This window comes from Liolophura sinensis, chromosome 7, assembly GCF_032854445.1.
Source record: "Liolophura sinensis isolate JHLJ2023 chromosome 7, CUHK_Ljap_v2, whole genome shotgun sequence".
Classification (NCBI taxonomy): Eukaryota; Metazoa; Mollusca; class Polyplacophora; order Chitonida; family Chitonidae; genus Liolophura; species Liolophura sinensis.
Window position 1 is genome coordinate 2,520,455 of NC_088301.1, and position 19,155 is coordinate 2,539,609.

General features: G+C 40.0%; 1 protein-coding gene across 1 annotated transcript; it reads left to right on the forward strand.

The window, feature by feature from the left end:
- The first annotated feature begins 13,930 nt into the window (after positions 1-13,930).
- Positions 13,931-18,935, forward strand: LOC135471674 (uncharacterized). Its single transcript, XM_064750986.1, has 4 exons — positions 13,931-14,042; positions 14,614-15,042; positions 15,395-15,502; positions 17,383-18,935. Exons 2-4 carry the CDS (start codon positions 14,922-14,924, stop codon positions 17,721-17,723), a joined length of 570 nt encoding a protein of 189 aa, XP_064607056.1. The 5' UTR covers positions 13,931-14,042; positions 14,614-14,921; the 3' UTR covers positions 17,724-18,935.
- The last annotated feature ends 220 nt before the right edge of the window (positions 18,936-19,155 follow it).

Here is a 19,155-nt window from a genome sequence, read left to right on the forward strand (position 1 = left end):
GTGTTAAAAAACTGTTAAATCTTCAACGTGCCACAAAGTTCACGAGGAAAAATCACCCACTTATCTTCATCTACAACATGCCACATAGTTCACGAAGAAGAATCACCCAGATATCTAAATCTACAACGTGCCACATGGTTCACGTGGAAGAATCACCCAGCTATTTTAATCTACAACGTGCCACATGGTTCACAAAAAAGAATAACCCAGCCACCTACATCTGCAAAAAGCTGCATGGTTCACGAGGAAGAATTAGCCAGCTATCTTAATATACAATGTGCCACATGGTTCACGAGGAAGAATCACCCAGGTATCTAAATCTACAACGTGCCACATGGTTCAAAAAGAAGAATCACCCAGCCTTTTGAATCTACAACGTGCCACATGGTTCACGTGGAAGAATCAACCAGTTATGTTAATTTACAACGTCCCACATGTTTCATGAGGAAAAATCACCCAGCTATCTAAATCTACAATGTACCACATTGTTGACGAGGACGAATCACGCAGCTATCTTAATCTACAACGTGGCAAATCGTTCATGAGGAAGAATTAGCGAGCTATCTACATCTACAACGTGCAACATGGTTCAGGAGGAAGAATCACCCAGCTATCTAAATCTACAACGTGCCACATAGTTCACGAGGAAGAATCGCCACCCCATGTAAATCTACAACGTGCCACATGATTCACGATCAAGACTCACCCGTCTATCTAAATCCACAACGAGACACATAGTTCACAAGGAGGAATAACCCAGCCTTTTAAATCTACAACGTGCCACAAGGTTCAAGAGGAACAATAACCCAGATAACTAAATCTACAACGTGCGACATTGTTCACAAGGAATAATTACACAGCTATCTAAATCAACAACGTGCCACATGGTTCAAGAGGAACATCATCCAGCTATCTTAATCTACAACATGCCACATGGTTTACGCGAAAGAATAACCCAGCCATCTACATCTACAAAAAGCTACACTGTTCACGTGGAAAAATAAGCCAGCTATCTTAATCTACAACGTGCCACATGGTTCACGAGGAAGAATCACCCAGCTATCTAAATCTACAACGTGCCACATGGTTCACGAAGAAGAATCACCCAGCCTTTTAAATCTACAACGTGCCACATGATTCACGAGGAAGAATCGCCCAGCCATGTAAATCTACAACGTGTCACATGGTTTACGAGGAAGAATCACCCAGCTATGTTAATCTACAACGTCCCACAAGTTCCATGAGGAAGAATCACCCAGCTATCTAAATCTACAACGTGCCACAAGAATTACAAGGAGGACGAATCACGCAGCTATATTAATCTACAACGTGCCACATAGTTCACAAGGAAGAATCACCCAGCTATCTAAATCTACAGCGTGCCACATAGTTCACGAAGAATAATCACCCAGCTATTTACATCTACAACGTTCAACATGTTTTATGAGGAAGGATCACCCAGATATCTAAATCTATATCGTGCCACAAGAATTACAAGGAGGACGAATCACGCAGCAATATTAATCTACAACGTGCCACGTGGTTCACGAGGAAGAATCACCCAGCTATCTAAATCGACAACGTGCCACATTGTTCACAAGGAAGAATCACCCAGCTATCTAAATCTAAAGCATGCCATATGGTTTACGAGGAAGAATCACCCAGCTATCTAAATCTACAACGTGCCACATGGTTCACGAAGAAAAATCACCCAGATATCTAAATCTACAACGTGCCACATGTTTTATGAGGAAGAATCACCCAGCTATCTAAATCTACAACGTGGAAAAAGTTTTATGAGGAAGAATTACCCTGATATCTAAATCTACATCGTGCCACATGGTTCACGAGGAAGAATCACACAGCCATTTAAATCTACAACGTGCCACATGGTTCACGAGGAAGAATCACCCAGCCATATAAATTTTCAACGTGCCACATGGTTCACGAGAAAAAATCACTCAGCTATTTAAATCTACAACGTGCCACATTCACGAGGTTCACGAGGAAATATCACCCAGACATCTACATATACAAAGTGCCGCATGGTTCACGAGGAAGAATCACGAAGCCATCTAAATCTACAATGTGCCACATGGTTCACGAGGAAGAATCACCCAGCTATCTAAATCTACATTGTGCCACATGGTTCACGAAGAAGAATCACCCAGCTGTCTAAGCCTACAACGTGCCACATGGTTCAGGAGAAAGAATCGCCCAGCCATGTAAATCTACAACATCCCACATGTTTCATGAGGAAGAATCACCCAGCTGTCTAAATCTACAACGTGCCACATGGTTGACGAGGACGAATAACGCAGCTATCCTAATGTACAACGTGCCACATGGTTCACGAGGAAGAATCATCCAGCTATCTAAATCTACAACGTGCCACATGTTTCATGAGGAAGAATCACCCAGATTCCTAAATCTACAACGTGCCACATGATTCACTAGGGAGAATCACCCAGCTATCTAAATCTACAACGTGTCACATGGTTCACGACGAAGAATAACACAGCTATCTAAATCTACAACGTGCCACATGGTTCACGAGGAAGAATCACCCAGCTATCTAAATCTACAACGTTCTACATGGTTCACGAGGAAGAATCACCCAGCTATTCAAATCTAAACGTGCCACATGGTTAACGAGGAAGAATCACCCAGTTATCTAAATCTAAAACGTGCCACATGGTTCACGAGGAAGAATCACCCAGCTATCTAAATCTACAATGTGCACTTGGTTCACGAGGAAGAAACACCCTGCTATCTAAATCTATAACGTGCCACATGGGTCACGAGGAAGAATCACCCGGCTATCTAAATTTATAACGTGCCACATGGGTCACGAGGAAGAATCACCCAGCTATCTAAATCTAAAACGTGCCACATGGTTTACGAGGAAGAATCACCCAGTAAGCTGAATCTAGAGAACGTGCGCAACAAAGTTGACAAAAGAAACGTTCAGTTTCTAAATCTAAGCCGTGTTACATGGTTCATTAAAATCACTCAACCCGTTATATCCAAGATGTGATGAAAAAAAGACACTTAGTTAGATGACACTGCTGACGAAAAAGGGGACTCAGTTAGCTGCCACTGCTGATAAAAAGGGGACTCAGTCAGCTGACACTGCTGACGAAAAATTGGACTCAGCCAGGTGACACTGCTTGCGAAAAAGGGAACTTAGCTAGCTGACAATGATGACGAAAAAGGGAACAGCTAGCTGACACTGCTGACGAAAAAGGGGACTCAGCTAGCAAAACCTAGGACATGTCGGTTCATCATAGGGAGAGTCTGTGATGTACCCCATGGCCCACGAAATGTAACATTCAAATCGCGATATCGAGGAATCGAGCCACGAGCTTTACGAAAGGAGACATTCAACTACATGTACATCTAAGACGCACCACAGGCTTCACGAAAAATGGCCACTCAGCTAAATCCATGACAGCCCAAAATCTTCATGAAGAGAGAGAGATTCAGCTGGTTAAAAGTGGGATGTGAGAAAAAGTTCAGGGGAAACGATTACTCATGCAGCCAGCTAAATCTATGACATTTCTCATTGTTGACGAATGAGACGCTCAGCTAGCTTAATGCAAGATATGTCAAATGGTTCACCGAAAAAGACGCCCAGTTACCTAAATCTAGGGTATGCCACGATTCGTGAAAAGGGACGCCCAAAATCATTTATCTGAAGGCCCATTTATGATTATCTAATTTTAATTTAATTATTTTGATGAATCCAAAAATCATTTTTCTGCATATCACTGGGAATCTGATTTCATAAAATTTATTTAATGTTACACGTGTAATAAAACCGCGTATCGAGAGCGTGATATATATACGACGTGCAAGAGAGATATGAAAATCAGCAGAACATATGTTTAATTATAAGCACGGCGTGACCCACTATGCAAGGGAGGTAACTTCGACAGTCAAGGTCTAAGAATCTATAACGTGATGGCTTTTCGCGAACGCATTGCTTCCGTCCTCTGATTTTGCAGAAATTTCGATAAGTTGCGGGCATAAATGTTACATTACGATCTTAATATGACACAGTGACAAAGAGGACTATGTACTTAGCGTACTGACCCAAGTGCATGTATCACACCAACATATAAATGTGGGTTGGCATCACTGTTTTTACTATAGCTGATCCGTGTGCATTGAGGGCTTTTCGTTACCATGTTTAGCAGACTTCTTAAAAAGTTATTTTCTTTCGAATTCATAATCACAATTATTCGTAAGAATGTTGAGCTCTTCATGCCTTATGATATTATCATCAAATCTGTGTTCTTTCATTCTTAATTCTGACCCGGCCACTCCAGTTTCCTTCAATCATAAACCCGGCAGAGTGCAGGCATCCAAGTGGAAAATTCTTGATCAAATCAAAATCAGATTTTTACTCAAATCCAACTCTTTCCATTCCATTCTGCGAATGCTTCCATGATATCGTCACAGCACCTGGGGGTGTTCTAATTACAAAAGCGTTATATCTATGTAGGGAATAACAATAGCGGTGTAACTTATAGTCTCAATAAGTATTCTTAAATGTATATTGGAACTGTCAAAAAGGCGAGAACTTATTGTTGATTCAACAGTGTACAGATATCAGCAAAATCAGTGAAGCTGCAAAGAAACACGTCTCTTGAGGAAAGAAGTGGGGGTATATGATTTAATTTAATGAAAGAATCACCCAGCTATCTAAATCTACAACGTGCCACATGGTTTACGAGGAAGAATCACCGAGCTATGTTAATTTACAACGTGCCACATTTTTCACGAAGAAGAATCACTCAGATATCTAAATCTACAACGTGCCACATGGTTCACGAGGAAGAATCACCCAACCATCTAAATCTACAACGTGCCACATGGTTCACGAGGAAGAATCACCCAACCATCTAAATCTACAGCGTGCCACATAGTTCACGAAGAAGAATCACTCAGATATCTAAATCTACAACGTGCCACATGGTTCACGAGAAAGAATCACTCAGCTATCTAAATCTAAAACGTGCCACATGGTTCACGAGGAAGAATCACTCAGATATCTAAATCTACATCGTGCCACATGGTTCACGAGGAAGAATCACTCAACCATCTAAATCTACAACGTGCCACATGGTTCACGAGGAAGAATCACCCAACCATCTAAATCTACAACGTGCCACATGGTTCACGAGGAAGAATCACCCAGCTATCACAAACATGTGGTAAATAACTGTTAAATCTACAACGTGCAACATGATTCACGAGGAAGAATCACCCAGCTATCTAAATCTACAACGTGCCACATGGTTCACGAGGAAGAATCACCCAGCTATCACAAACATGTGGTAAATAACTGTTAAATCTACAACGTGCAACATGATTCACGAGGAAGAATCACCCAGCTATCTAAATCTACAACGTGCCACATGTTTTATGAAGAAGAATCAGCCATCTATCTAAATCTACATTTAAATTTTAATTCAATTATTTTGATGAATCCAAAAATCATTTTCCGCAAATCGGTGGGAATCTGATTTCATAAACTTTATTTAATGTTACACGTGTAATAAAACCGCGTGTCGAGAGCGTGTTGTATATACGACGTGCAAGAGAGATATGAAAATCAACAGAACATATGTTTAACTCTTTGAGACCTACGCTCGACTGCAGTCGAGCCACGAAAAACTGGTTTCACGGCCGAGGCTCGACTCCAGTCGAGCGAGTATCACACCTGTCATATGACGCGTAATAGGGGGAATCCCGGGAATTAGGTTATTTTTAACATCAACGGCAGGAGTTACGTGATCTTGGGGAAGACCTTTTCTATTTACAGCATGTCGATAGGCAGCCATCTTGATAGCTAGTTTTACAGAGTTCGACGTGGAATTTTGTTTTTGTTTTCGTGGTCAGCTGATAATGGCGGCGAGGTTTACAGTTCAGGAGGTGCTGGAGGAACTTCAAGCCGATAGTGATTCAGGTGATGATGACTTTGACAACGAAAATGACACATTTACTGAGGATAATTCTGACATCGAAATTCGTGATTTTGCCGAGGTACAACTACAACATGCACAAAACAGTGAACATGACATGTCCGATACCGATAGTGGCGGAAGTGACAATGAACCAAGTGCTCATTCTGTCACTGGCACGTCAGATAAGGACTCAAATAATGAACAAATCAACGCCGATAGAGCAGATTCTGACAGTGATACTAACTCAGACCCTTATTTCTATTTCTGTAGGAAAGGGAATATCTTGTTTTGGAAATTGTTTTTTTCACATATTCAGAGGGAAAGGAGGTGACTTTACAGCCACCCCCCCCCCTCCTCAGACACAATTGTTTGTTTTTTTTGGGGGGGGGGGGGGGGGGGGCACGTACAACCTAAAACAATAATATTCTGAAACATTATTACCTTTCCAACAATTGTTTCATTCATGTGATGACTGAAAATAAATATCTTCCTTTACTTCTGTAAGAAAACAATCACAAAATTGTCAATCTGTGTATTTTTTTAGAAGGTGGGGGATTTGCCCCCCCCCCTACATTTGTGGGGGGGGGGCACCTACACCTTCAAATTATGTATATTCTGAAAGCTTATTCAATTTCCTACAAATGATGCATTATGTGTTTTGACTTTACATGAATTCTTCTCACCCAAAATCGCTTTTGAAAAAAATGCTGTCGTTATCTAAAAATTAATCTAGGTCATTATGACATATGGTGTCAAAGGAATGCAGTACCGAAAGGGTTAATTGTAAGCACAGCGTGACCCACTATGCAAGGGAGGTAACTTCGACAGTCAAGGTCTAAGAATCTATAACGTGATGGTTTTTGCGAACGCATTGCTTCCGTCCTCTGATTTTGCAGAAATTTCGCTAAGCTGCGGGCATAAATGTTACATTACGATCTTAATATGACACAGTGACAAAGAGGACTATGTACTTAGCGTACTGACCCAAGTGCATGTATCACACCAACATATAAATGTGGGTTGGCATCACTGTTTTTACTATAGCTGATCCGTGTGCATTGAGGGCTTTTCGTTACCATGTTTAGCAGACTTCTTAAAAAGTTATTTTCTTTCGAATTCATAATCACAATTATTCGTAAGAATGTTGAGCTCTTCATGCCTTATGATATTATCATCAAATCTGTGTTCTTTCATTCTTAATTCTGACCCGGCCACTCCAGTTTCCTTCAATCATAAACCCGGCAGAGTGCAGGCATCCAAGTGGAAAATTCTTGATCAAATCAAAATCAAATTTTTACTCAAATCCAACTCTTGAGAAATCATTCCATTCTGCGAATGCTTCCATGATATCGTCACAGCACCTGGGGGTGTTCTAATTACAAAAGCGTTATATCTATGTAGGGAATAATAATAGCGGTGTAACTTATAGTCTCAATAAGTATTCTTAAATGTATATTGGAACTGTCAAAAAGGCGAGAACTTATTGTTAATTCAACAGTGTACAGATATCAGCAAAATCAGTGAAGCTGCAAAGAAACACGTCTCTTGAGGAAAGAAGTGGGGGTATGTGATTTAATTTAATGAACTACATCCTGAAAAATTGTCCAGCAAATTATTTGGCCACTGATATTAATACAGCTAAATGAAATTCAGTATATGTGGTTCTTGTGTATGCATATGTACATAATAACATGGAGTAATGTAGAGCCGATATTGTGATGTTGCTAATCCTTACTGAGACATATATATGGATATAATCATATTGATCATTCAGTGGATAGCTAGAGCCGTGGATTGAGGGGGATAGATTCGTCTGATCGCTACAATGCGTGTTGACAATCGTTATCCTTTATACAACCCTACAACAGCCAGAAAGCCTGGTGCCATAGATAGGCAAAGCTAGCGAAAAAATAACAATTTGTGGTATAATTTGAACCATTTGCTGATACCTCCTGCATGAAACTCACAGCGGATATCATTTAACCTGTCTGATGCTTTCTATAAGTACATGCAGTGCAGCACTTAAATGCATTCAGCGACTACCAACAGCATTAGTATAAGCCCATGACCGATACAACCTTTGGGACATGTTTGTAACGTGCGCACAACAGCGAATATCGATCCAAGCTACCAACGCCATAATCACCTTCAGAAGAGCGGTGGAGTTAGAGTTATCACGATTGTGTTCAGTGCAGAAGGTCAGTTGTGAGGAAGAAACGCAGGCATGTCGTGTACAGGACTCATTCCAGTTTCCGCTAATTCTAATGGTACGTGACTTGTTATACTCAAATTTAAACTCGGTTTATTTAAGAATTCGGTTTCAGCGACTTTTAAGGTGTATTTAAGAGTGGATTCTCTACCACACAATATGTGTATGGTGTTGTCTGTGTATATCTGCAAAAATACACGGCACAATTAATACCAAATTCAATTTTCAAATATGTTTACTCTACATTTATAATCTAAATATGAGGAAACTAACAACAAATAATAAAATTAGTAAAAGCGTGTTTCAGTATTCTGCGGAAGTGTGCATGGTTTTTGAACATGTTCACTTTTCGTGATATTTTCAGGAGTCATAATGTACAAGTATGTCTGAAAACTTCGCGATCATGTCTTAACAGCAACTCGCCGTGTAAGAGAAAAGCTGTTTACAAATTGTGGACCATGTACCAACTTAGTTACATTCATGATTGTACAGAAGTTTGTCTGGCAGTTGAATTTCGGAACATGTTTGGGGCCAATTATTCTCTGCATTTTTTTTGCTAATGACGTCTGTGTGCACCTTGTACAACCCCTTGTCCACAAAGAGAGCGTTCTGTGTAAATCACAAAGGGTTACGGCGAACGCTCACAAAATATCTATCTAGTCGTCATAGGGACAGAAATGCAAGGGTACAAATTTACATTTCAGACGGAAGCTCACAAGCCCCTGATAATTGTAATTTCCTTGCCCGATGCTCTACAGCTGGGTCAATATTTATCAAACATCTTAACAATTAAGTCTAAAATTCAAACACAGCTACAATTTAAATGTTTTGCTCTAGAGATTTTAGGACTTGCATCCTGACCCTTTACTACAAAAACAATGTACTAACCATGGCTTCGGTTTCTGAGTTCGGGATTTTACGCACTTGCAGTTTATGACAAGCCTTATAAATACGCCCCCTGCTCTAGACTTTCTTTCATCAGGGCCCTGGAGTGTGAATAATGTGTTATATGAATGGAAGCCACGCGTTACTACACATCCTGGCATTCAGAGCAACCATGCTTGCTGCATGTATACAAAGCCTAATATATTCTAATTTTGGGCTTATTTTTACAGTGAATATCAACCAAGAGATCGAATATAGGGTTCTTACCCCAGCTGACCGATGTCACATTATCACGATAGCCAACATGGAGAAGCGGGCTGGTGGACTGCCGCCGGCGCTAGGGTGGATTGATTTTACCGTCTCTGACGCTCTTAATGACGGTATATCAAGTCTGGCACTTGATTGCTCTTCACATAAAACAGTGGGGTTCCAACTCGCGGTGATCGTGAAGCCTCAAGACAGTTTGAGGCTGTTGGACTCAGATATTTTATCGGAAGATGTGAGGTATACGCGATCACGTGAAAGTTTATTCTCCAGGTTTGGCAATGTCGATCTTTTTCAGAAGTATGGAGTGGAAAGCCTTGCTTGTCTGAGAGGATTGTACGTGGTAGAGGAATATAGACGCCGAGGTATAGGGACTCGTCTGAGGGAACACTGTCTAGAGTTGATTTGCAATCAAAACATTCCACTGGTTGTTGGATATTCAAACCCAAAGGCCCGCGCCATTTTCGAGAAAACGGAATTTCAGGTTGTACACGATGATTTCAACGAGCTAAGCAGATCAGCAGATCGTACCCCTTACGTTAAAAGACTGACATGACTTTATCGGAATGGTGACTGACATCTTTGGAGTTGTAGGATGAATTCTTATCAGATCAGAATTCTGGTTACATTGCAATGTGAATGAGACATTGATGTTAACTGTCAATTCTAATCAAATATATGTAACATGTACAGGTGTGCTTTTCTGTCGGGTGCATAAAAGTGTACGTCGATACATGTCTGACAAGAAAACATAGTTTATTATTTATTTCATTGTTTTTTTCACGCTGTGCTCAAGAATATTTCACTTATATGACTGCGGTCAGAAGGTGGGTAGAGCCCAGGGAAAACCCAAGACCATCCGAAGGTTGCAGGAAGATTTTTCAACTTACGATCGGAGAGCAAAGCCAGCATGAGCTGCACTTGAACTCACACTGGCCGGATTGGTAAGAGTCTCCTGGGGTCATTGCATCGAGCTGGCGTGCTAGCCACTTCGGAAACGGAGATCCGGAAAGAATATCAGAACTACGTGTAAACACTGATGTCTTGTGCTCATGGGCCAATGGACAGGGCCACGCAGTCGCGTGTTCAAAGCCAACTCTCGCTGGTTCAGCTCAGCCTATGCGTCAGGTGATCTTCTCATACCACTACCTAAGGCCTATTTCACTACGCCACTCTCGGTTATCGTCTGAAATGTCAATGTTCATAAATTTATTAACAAAATGTTTTAAGCTGAATGCCTAAATCTGGGTTAAAATGCACTACAATATGCACAATACTAAATTTTATCGATTCGATACATATATTTATGGGTTTAATTTTGGAGGCAAATTACGATGGTTTCCGCTGGGCTCCCCCGTAAACCCATACCCGATTATCATATATCCATTGGCCTCTATTTACACCCAGTAACCAAGCAGTCGCCCAACATCTTCCCGCAATAAGACTTGCAATTATTGGCTCGATTAGCTCCATATCTCTGTACAGACATAGTAGCAGACCATGTGACCAAATATAGATGATATTTCTGTATTTGTGAAAGTATGGTAGGTGGCCTTGAGGTTAGAATGCTTGTGCAACACGACACAGGCGCTTCTCACCAATGCGATTGATGAGAGTAGTGAAATATTCTTCAGTACGTCGTAAAACTCCAATCAAATAAATAAATAAACAAATTGAGCATGTTACGATATTCGGCACGATACAAAGAACGAATATTCCCCTTTCCGCCATGCACGTCAGGAGTTAGCTGGGATCCGTACAAAGAAGGAATACTCCAGTAGTTTAGTCGGCCTGAGTTTGTAATCATCTCAACAGTGTCACATATTCTGTGATAAAAATACCGCTTTTAATCAATTTAATCCAATATACTGCTACAATGCTACCAGATACATATTAAGAAGTTAAATACAGTATACAACACAATAGAAAACTATAAACGTAAGTCAGAAATATTTAACTTGTGCAAAGTTTTTAAGCTTTGACCGAGATCGTCATTGTCAGAGTGCTGTAAACGGCCCCAGTTTCAGCCGTCGCCGCGTCGAAACGGAGCCCCAAGCATTCATAGTGCCCTGATAACATACTCACCAATACTTACCCGGTTGGTCCCTTTACGCTGAGCGACGAGGCAGGAAAGTATCAACATATTGTACATGTAAAAGACTATGCAGAGTATAAAACCAGACTAGCGACGACGACGTGATAGTTGGCAAATGGTCACAGTTAACCGATAAAATCCTGTCTCTTGTCAATTTAATTTTACCTCAGTTAGGGATGTATATTAAGTGTTCACGTCAATGGTTTAATTGTTGCAACAACCACGCTCCCAAGGCTGGAAGTTGAAGGAACCACATGTTCATAAGTGGGAATGTTTGCCAGCCACATAACTGGGTGGTTTTCGCCGAGTACTCAAGTTAATCACTTGCCTGAAAATGACTTAATTCGTAGGGACTATCAGTGAAATTTGCGTACACCAACATTTATACCCATGTGCAAGTCAAACCGCAGTCACTGAAAGCACTCTCTTTAATTCACAGGTGCATTACCATGAAAATCAACACGTAACAGCCAGGTTATAGACCGTACATGTACATGTTGTCCCATATTAGTGGTAAATGTCTATACTATGGAAGGAAATTCTCGTTTTATCCAGTTGTTTATGTACCCAGTCAACGGCCCATAGCCGAGTGAGTAATATAATACACGTGGTTGCGTAATGGGTAATATACGGCATGAACAGCCTACCATACATAAATGACCACATTAGCATAATATATCGATGTTTTGCCATTTGCTTGACCTGTGAGGTGGTGCAGCCTCGCGTTCATTCTACGAGAGACTCGGACAACGTGAACACCATATACCAGTACTTAAATGTCTGGTTACAGATAAAAACAGACTGACATCAGTCCGATACCTGTGGATCAAGCCAAATCGACTAAAGATTTACCAATGAGACGATGCTGGGTAAGAAACTTGTTTGTACATTATTTGTGTCAGACAGGCGCCAGTTTCCGATACCGGTTACAAATCTTTTGGCGATTGCAGCCTCCCGTCCTCACATTATATAACACCAGCCCTGCAGTTTGCACGTCACAGATTAGCACATTAAGTAGGCACACCAAGTATCGATTACCATGTAGCAGAGCTTATACCACAGTGCTAGAGACCTGGACCACAGCTTGGACAGACAGCATCGACATCGCTGAGCGTGTGAATGTATGGGAGACTGTTCTGGACATCGATTTTCTCATGCCATTTTTGTATACACCCCCCTTTTAATAAACATTATGAGAAAATACGTTTGAGTATGATCGAACTAGCGAAAGACTAAAACCGAGCACAGGAGACAAAGTAATCCAGCTCCATGGGTTAAGAAATTATATTATTCATTCTTGCATCTGATTTTTTTCTTTATTCTCTCTGTTCCATGAACATCACAGATGGTTTAAGTGATTTAGGTCATAAATACATTAATTTTTTATCAGGCCTATGTGAAACCTGTAAACGGAATAGGCCTGTATTGGTTTGGATGGCTGCTACACAGGCTTTAGTCCTATGAGGTCGCTATCTCTTCTTCCTCTTCGTCTTTACGACAGAAGATGGAGGTTGGAGGTTTACTCCAGGTGTTCCATTTCGCTGCACACAAGAAGTTAAAAATTCGTAATCAAACGACCATTTTGACTGCTACATACATTTCTCTGCTACGTTAGAACATCGTTCGGATAACCTTCAACCTTTTTAAAAATAGGTTGACCAGCATATAGTTTTTCGTTAACTTCCCATAATTTCTGGTAAAATCGAGAAACATAAAATGAAATAAACTTTCGGCTTGACATGAACTCCACCCATAAACAGTAACTAACTAACTAACTAACCCACCATTATCCTTTTGTGTATATGGAGATATGTGATTCGTAGAAATATAGGGAAATGGTCTCCGGATATCTCCCACAAATGTGAATCATGAACCTCGTCTTTACTCAAGGTTCAAGATCAGCCCATTTTTGTTTATGCCTTTATTGACTAATTTCAGATATCCCGTGGTTCAGACTGTGTTTTATTTCGGTTCTTGTGTTGGGTATGTATGTGTTAAACTCTGCAAATTTTGGTTACTTTTTACACCTTTAGATGAAATCATATTTGTGTCCATTAGAGACAGAGAGGTACATCAAATAATATTATCCTATTTATTTCGGAAGATGGAAGGATACAGACCTAAACCGCCACCTTTTTTTTTCACACGTGCTTGGTACCTCAATTCAATTTTTAATCAGAGATATTTATATGTGACGGTGTGCGCCATTAGATCAAACCAGAAACAAATGGTCGTGTCATTCGTGTCTTAATCACATATGGCTACAAGTCTTCTTCGTCAGAAAGAGCTGAGTATATGGGGTATAAAACTAACTCTTTCGATTGTCTCAATGTGCTCGTTTTAGCTTATTTTGAACTGTGATATCTGTGGTATGCAACATCACTAGAATAGAAAGGCACACTTTTTAAACTTCATGTGGGATGCTTTGTCCTTGGATCTTTACATTTGTTCTACTGTTGTCTTATTTTAAATCCAGGGATCTGATTCTTGACTTTTACAGAGCTTGCTATAGCGCTCCCAGGAACATCGTTGGATTGTGTAGACGGCACAGAGTATTGTGCGATAACCAGCACTTGTGAAACACGGTTAAGGTGTTTTCTGGTTAAATACGATTTAGGTAAGAATATCTTATCGTGAACTTTTACGTCTTCTTGCTTATTATCTAAAATGTGTGTTCTGTCAACTTTGTGCAAGGTGATTTATGCTGGTGATATACGATTCATCGAGGATTGATTTCTGTGCAAGGTATTTTCTTTGCTGTACCTGACTTGTGGATTGCATTGAATTTTCAACTATGACAAATCAGCCACTTCGTCTGGAGTAGTTTTAGTGAGGCTTGGTGACCTACTGCTTGGCTTCGTTGTGGGTTGCCGATTTTCACATTGCTGTGGAAGAACAATTCATAGAGCAATTGAAACTTCGCAATATGCTGGGTAAGTGTGGTGATTTGATACATTCTTCCATGCATATCTGGAAAGACACTTAAAGTGAGAAAGGTGTAAAAATAAAAAAATTAAATAAAAAATATATATATAAATTTAAAAAAATGAAAATAAAAAAAAAATATATATATATATATATATATATATATTATTGCTGAAAACATATTTACCCTGATATTGCTGACCGGTCTTCTGATAGTGTGTCATAATATGTATTTCCTTTTGCCTTTCCCGCTCCAATTTCAGCTGTTGACTGTATAAATCACAAACATTTAAGGCGACATCTTGGAATTCGAAAAAAAGACTGGTTAAGGATTTGTAGTGATCTGCAATTGTGGGCTAAACGAGTTTGTTCTCAACAAGAGACAAGCTGTGATCACAACACCCGGTGTTTCTCTGCCGGGGAAACCTGCGACGGGATTACGAAATGTCTGGATGGAACAGACGAAAAGGGCTGTAAAGTATGCAGTTTGACAGAACGAAAATGCGATTTCGGGAGAAATTGTTTTTCTGTGATAGAAACTTGCGATGGCGTTTCGAAGTGTGCAGATGGTATGGATGAAGAAAACTGCGCTCAGAAAAACTGCAGTGCGTCTGTGCTGTGCAACTCTCCGGGAAACTGTACTGACAAGCACATTAGACAAAACTGCTCAACTCTCAGCTTGGATGACATACGTAAGTTTTGTGGTTTAACGTCACCTTTTATTTCCTGTACAAACAGGTAGTTTTTCACAGTGTACCTCATGCAGATATCCACATACGCATGTTCTCCTGGTATTAAGTGATACGTTATGTTATGTGATTGACCTACTTTATGCCATGCCATGTAAAAGTAAGTTACGACAATTGCGCCTGTAGCTTACAATGCCTTAGTGTAAGAGATATTGTTTGTAGATTGATTGCAAGTTACGAGATGTATAGGTTCTGGAGATAATAGACCGTACCTCGTGAGGCTTATGCTCCGACTCCTGACGCATAAATTTGCTCAGGTGTCTACGCTAACTGTACTTTCTGGTCATGCCTCCAGAGCTGTCGTATGCAGAACGTGCCGGTCTTCTCGGAGCTTTCACATTTTGTCTGTTGGTTCTGGTGCTGATTTGCGTAGCGTGTTGCTGTAAGTGCTGTTGCTGCTCATGTAAGTCAAAGTATACACTAAACTATTACACTCAGAACAATTTTACTTTTCATGTTTTTTACGTTTCGATTGTGAATGAAGATAATATTTAATGCCATTATTGAACTCAAACCGTCCTTAAAGCTTTGGCCAACTTTACGCTAGTCTGCCCAATTGTACCAGATGTATAAGTAAGATCAGTTGTACAAGATATCACATAATTAAATACATATCTTGTGAATACCCTAAGTAACTGTAACGTTATTGTTATGCATTAAAGTAAAGAATCGATCTACTTATACCTTTCCCCCAAACACTCAGATGTTAGAGAGAATATGAACGTTGATGCACTTACTGTTGGCAAGGTCAGCAGAAACTTGTGACAAATTTTAAAAAACTTTTGTATAAATGGACAAGTGAAGAGTGAATATATAAAACTCCGTTGACTAATGGTTGAGGAGTGTTTGGAGTAAGTCACTAGAAAGTCTTGGGCTGACACTTTTGCTTATGTCTGAAAAATATTTGTGGGGTAAGATTTATGTATGTATTTGTTTTATTTCCTTTTCTTTTTTGGACGTTACAAGGATGTTACAGTTATACATCTGCGCTCAGGTTCATGAGAGTACAAATGCGGGTCTACCGCTAGGGATATCGGCAGATACCTTACAATTCTCCTGACGAAAGGTTGCATTCTAGCCAGGTTTCATCGACCGCTTCACCCAATTAGTCTGGGACAGGATGTCTGAACTGAGACGGGCTTGACGGCTCAGCCTATAGGAGCCCGCGTCACGTCTAGCACGAAAATTACCACAATTATACATGACGCCATAAGTTGACAGTTAAGAAAAGTAATATGACATATCAAAATAAGACTTAAATGGACATTCGGGTACAGTTTATTTCACTTATATTCAGGTGGGGAAATAATGGAAGAAACTACTTTTTGTTTGTTGTGATCATTTACGTGGCTATAGACGCGCCAGTATTTTTCTCTGGAAATGATTTCTTTCTTTAATGTAATATGATATCACTTTTGCCAAGTATGACCGCAGAAAATCGTGCATTTTTTAATTTAATTCATTTTGACAAAGATTTTTAAAAAATCGATCGGCTTGGCCTGCTTTCATAAAACTTGGTAAATCACTTCTTCTGAACCTTTTCTGGGGACTCAAGTCGCTGTGACCTAGACGATGTCTGGGTGAGGTGTTACAAGTTACAAAGTTTAATTGTGAAAAAAGGCCTTGTTCTTTACCCTCAGGGCAGTTTGGAATAACTGTTCCCGTCCCTTTGCTGAGTATACGGTCTCGTGTCAAATCACGTTGAATCATCTGATAATGTATAAATTCTACAAGAAATCAATAAGTCAATCAAACAGAAAGCAGCACTTTTCTATTTCAATGTTTCGAAGAGCATTTGTCATAATTAGAGTAGTTTGTAAGCAAATCTCAGTATGTGAAACATCATGGTTGACTTGTCTGCAAATTGTTGAATTTGATGTTCAGTGTTTTCGCAATGGCACAGATGTTTTTCTTTGAAACTGTTGAAGACATGAACTGTAAGTTCAGTTCCAACAAGGGGCAATGTCCTGCTTCTGCTATGCTCGTAATTTTGATAGGAATGAGTCTAGAACATTCCGCATGCCCATTTTAGGTGCTCTCGGGTAAAGTTTGTATCAGAGCACTTACCTTCCTTACCTGGCCTTCAAAATGGCATAACACTGAGCTTGCCCTACGGCGGTGTCACACTTGAACAAATGTGTCAGCGTAAGACCTTCTACAGACTTACTCCAAACACTCATCACCCATTAGTTAATTGAGTTTTATATGTTCACTCTCACCCTTGCCCATTTATATAGAAATCGCGTTGAATTTATACCAGTAATGAAACATAATCTGTCACAGGTTGTATGGACCCTAAGCATCCTAAACCGGTGTCAAGCCTTCAATCCCAGTCCAGACCTGAAGAGGACAGCTCTGAGATATTACAACTACGGACCAGGGACGGATACGTTGACCCAGTCGCAATCTGCTCTGACCATGTGGGTCGGCAGCTCCAGCCATCGTCAGTGCTGTTACCCCTAGCCGATTACAGGGGTGTCCCTCCCACATCGCCCACAACACATCTTCCGCCCGTCCGGTTTCATGGGCCATATTTTGATCCGGAACTGCCAACATATGAGTCTCTTTTCCCTGATGGACAACACGTGACTGTTGAGAGGAATAGCGCTGTAGAAAAGAAGTAAAACTGGCGTACCTGCTGACAGCTTTACTGCTACCACCAATCATACAACGGATAAGTACAGGGCAGAATTCTGATAAAATAACTAAAATCATTACAAAATAATTGTCACTCTAGAGCCCTGATTAGATTTCAACATTGACGACCTCACTGTTCGAAAGCTTGTGGATAATTGTGGATAACCCTTCTATTTGACATTCCCTCTAGAAGTGGGCTAAAATCTCTTGCTGAACCTAGGAGGGATGTTGGGTAGAGTTTCTGACGTGCTAACGTTGTGGGATTTGGATTTATCTTTGGGGCTTGCAGTTGTCAGTGAGGTGGAATAAAACTTTGTTATGCAGTAGGGAGATTCCCACATGTTTGTGGACATATGAAAGGTAGTTATAATCAGTTTACTGTCGTGTTCCCTATGATAAAAGTTGTACTATGTTTTTGGATGACTTATGATGTAACTTAAGTGATGACTTATGATAAAAAAAACATTCCATTGGGCTGTAGTTTTATGTGAGATCCAGGATGCCTTGTCTTTCGGCGGAATGGCCTATTCTGTGCCCACACTTTTGATGTTTTAGGGGTACATTTTAATGAGATCATTTTGTACCTGATATAGGGGTATAATAAATGTTAAGTGACTTGTCTTGCTGAGGCACCTAATACAAATCATGATAGGTCTTTCTACACACTAAAGCCGGTGTGTAGAAACTATAATACTTTGTTACACGGGTATAATACTTTATTATCGGACCATGCTAAGACACCAGGCAACAGGCACAATAGGTCGTATTTGACCATTGTTTACTGAGAAGAATAATACCGCTTGATCTGAATATTTTCTGAAATAAAATGTCTTGAAACAAACAGAAATTTTATAAGAAAAATCGATCATTTTTTTCAAAATCTGTTCCCCTTTTCAAAAAGAAAGGATAAGTTCTCTCAAAGATGGATTTTTAATTCAAAATAGGTAATTTTTTATTCCAAAGTACTTAGCATGGTTTATGTCAAAACTGATTAATTTGTATTCAAAGGGGGAACTTTCGTAAAAAATGATCGATTTTTAAATCTAGTTGTTTGTTTTCAAAATTGTATTCTACATATGTTTTTCATTTGTAATAAATACGAAACATCATTGAATGATCTAAGCTACCGGTTACTGAAATACTATAAAAAGGTGTCTAATACTTTGTTATGGGGCCTTAGCATAACCAAAAACTAAAGCGGGGCCTAATAATTCGTTATTTTAAATTAACCTCTTGAAACACTACACATGGTGTGTGATGTATCGCAGTGAGGCCTTAACCTGGTAAGACACTAGACAAGGCATTGTGTTCGTTCGTGGGATTTTTTCTGCTCAGTATAAGAATCTAAGCAATCTTTTATATGCAAGGATTTCAACAACAATAGTGTAACTTGTGCTCTTACAGGACGTTTGTTTGAGA

Bases quoted from the DNA above. Each gene is read 5' to 3' on its own strand.
- LOC135471674 (XM_064750986.1), top strand. From the start codon at position 14,922: ATGGATGAAGAAAACTGCGCTCAGAAAAACTGCAGTGCGTCTGTGCTG. The intron at 15,043-15,394 runs GTAAGTTTTGTG...TCATGCCTCCAG, and splicing joins TCTCAGCTTGGATGACATAC to AGCTGTCGTATGCAGAACGT. The intron at 15,503-17,382 runs GTAAGTCAAAGT...AATCTGTCACAG, and splicing joins TAAGTGCTGTTGCTGCTCAT to GTTGTATGGACCCTAAGCAT.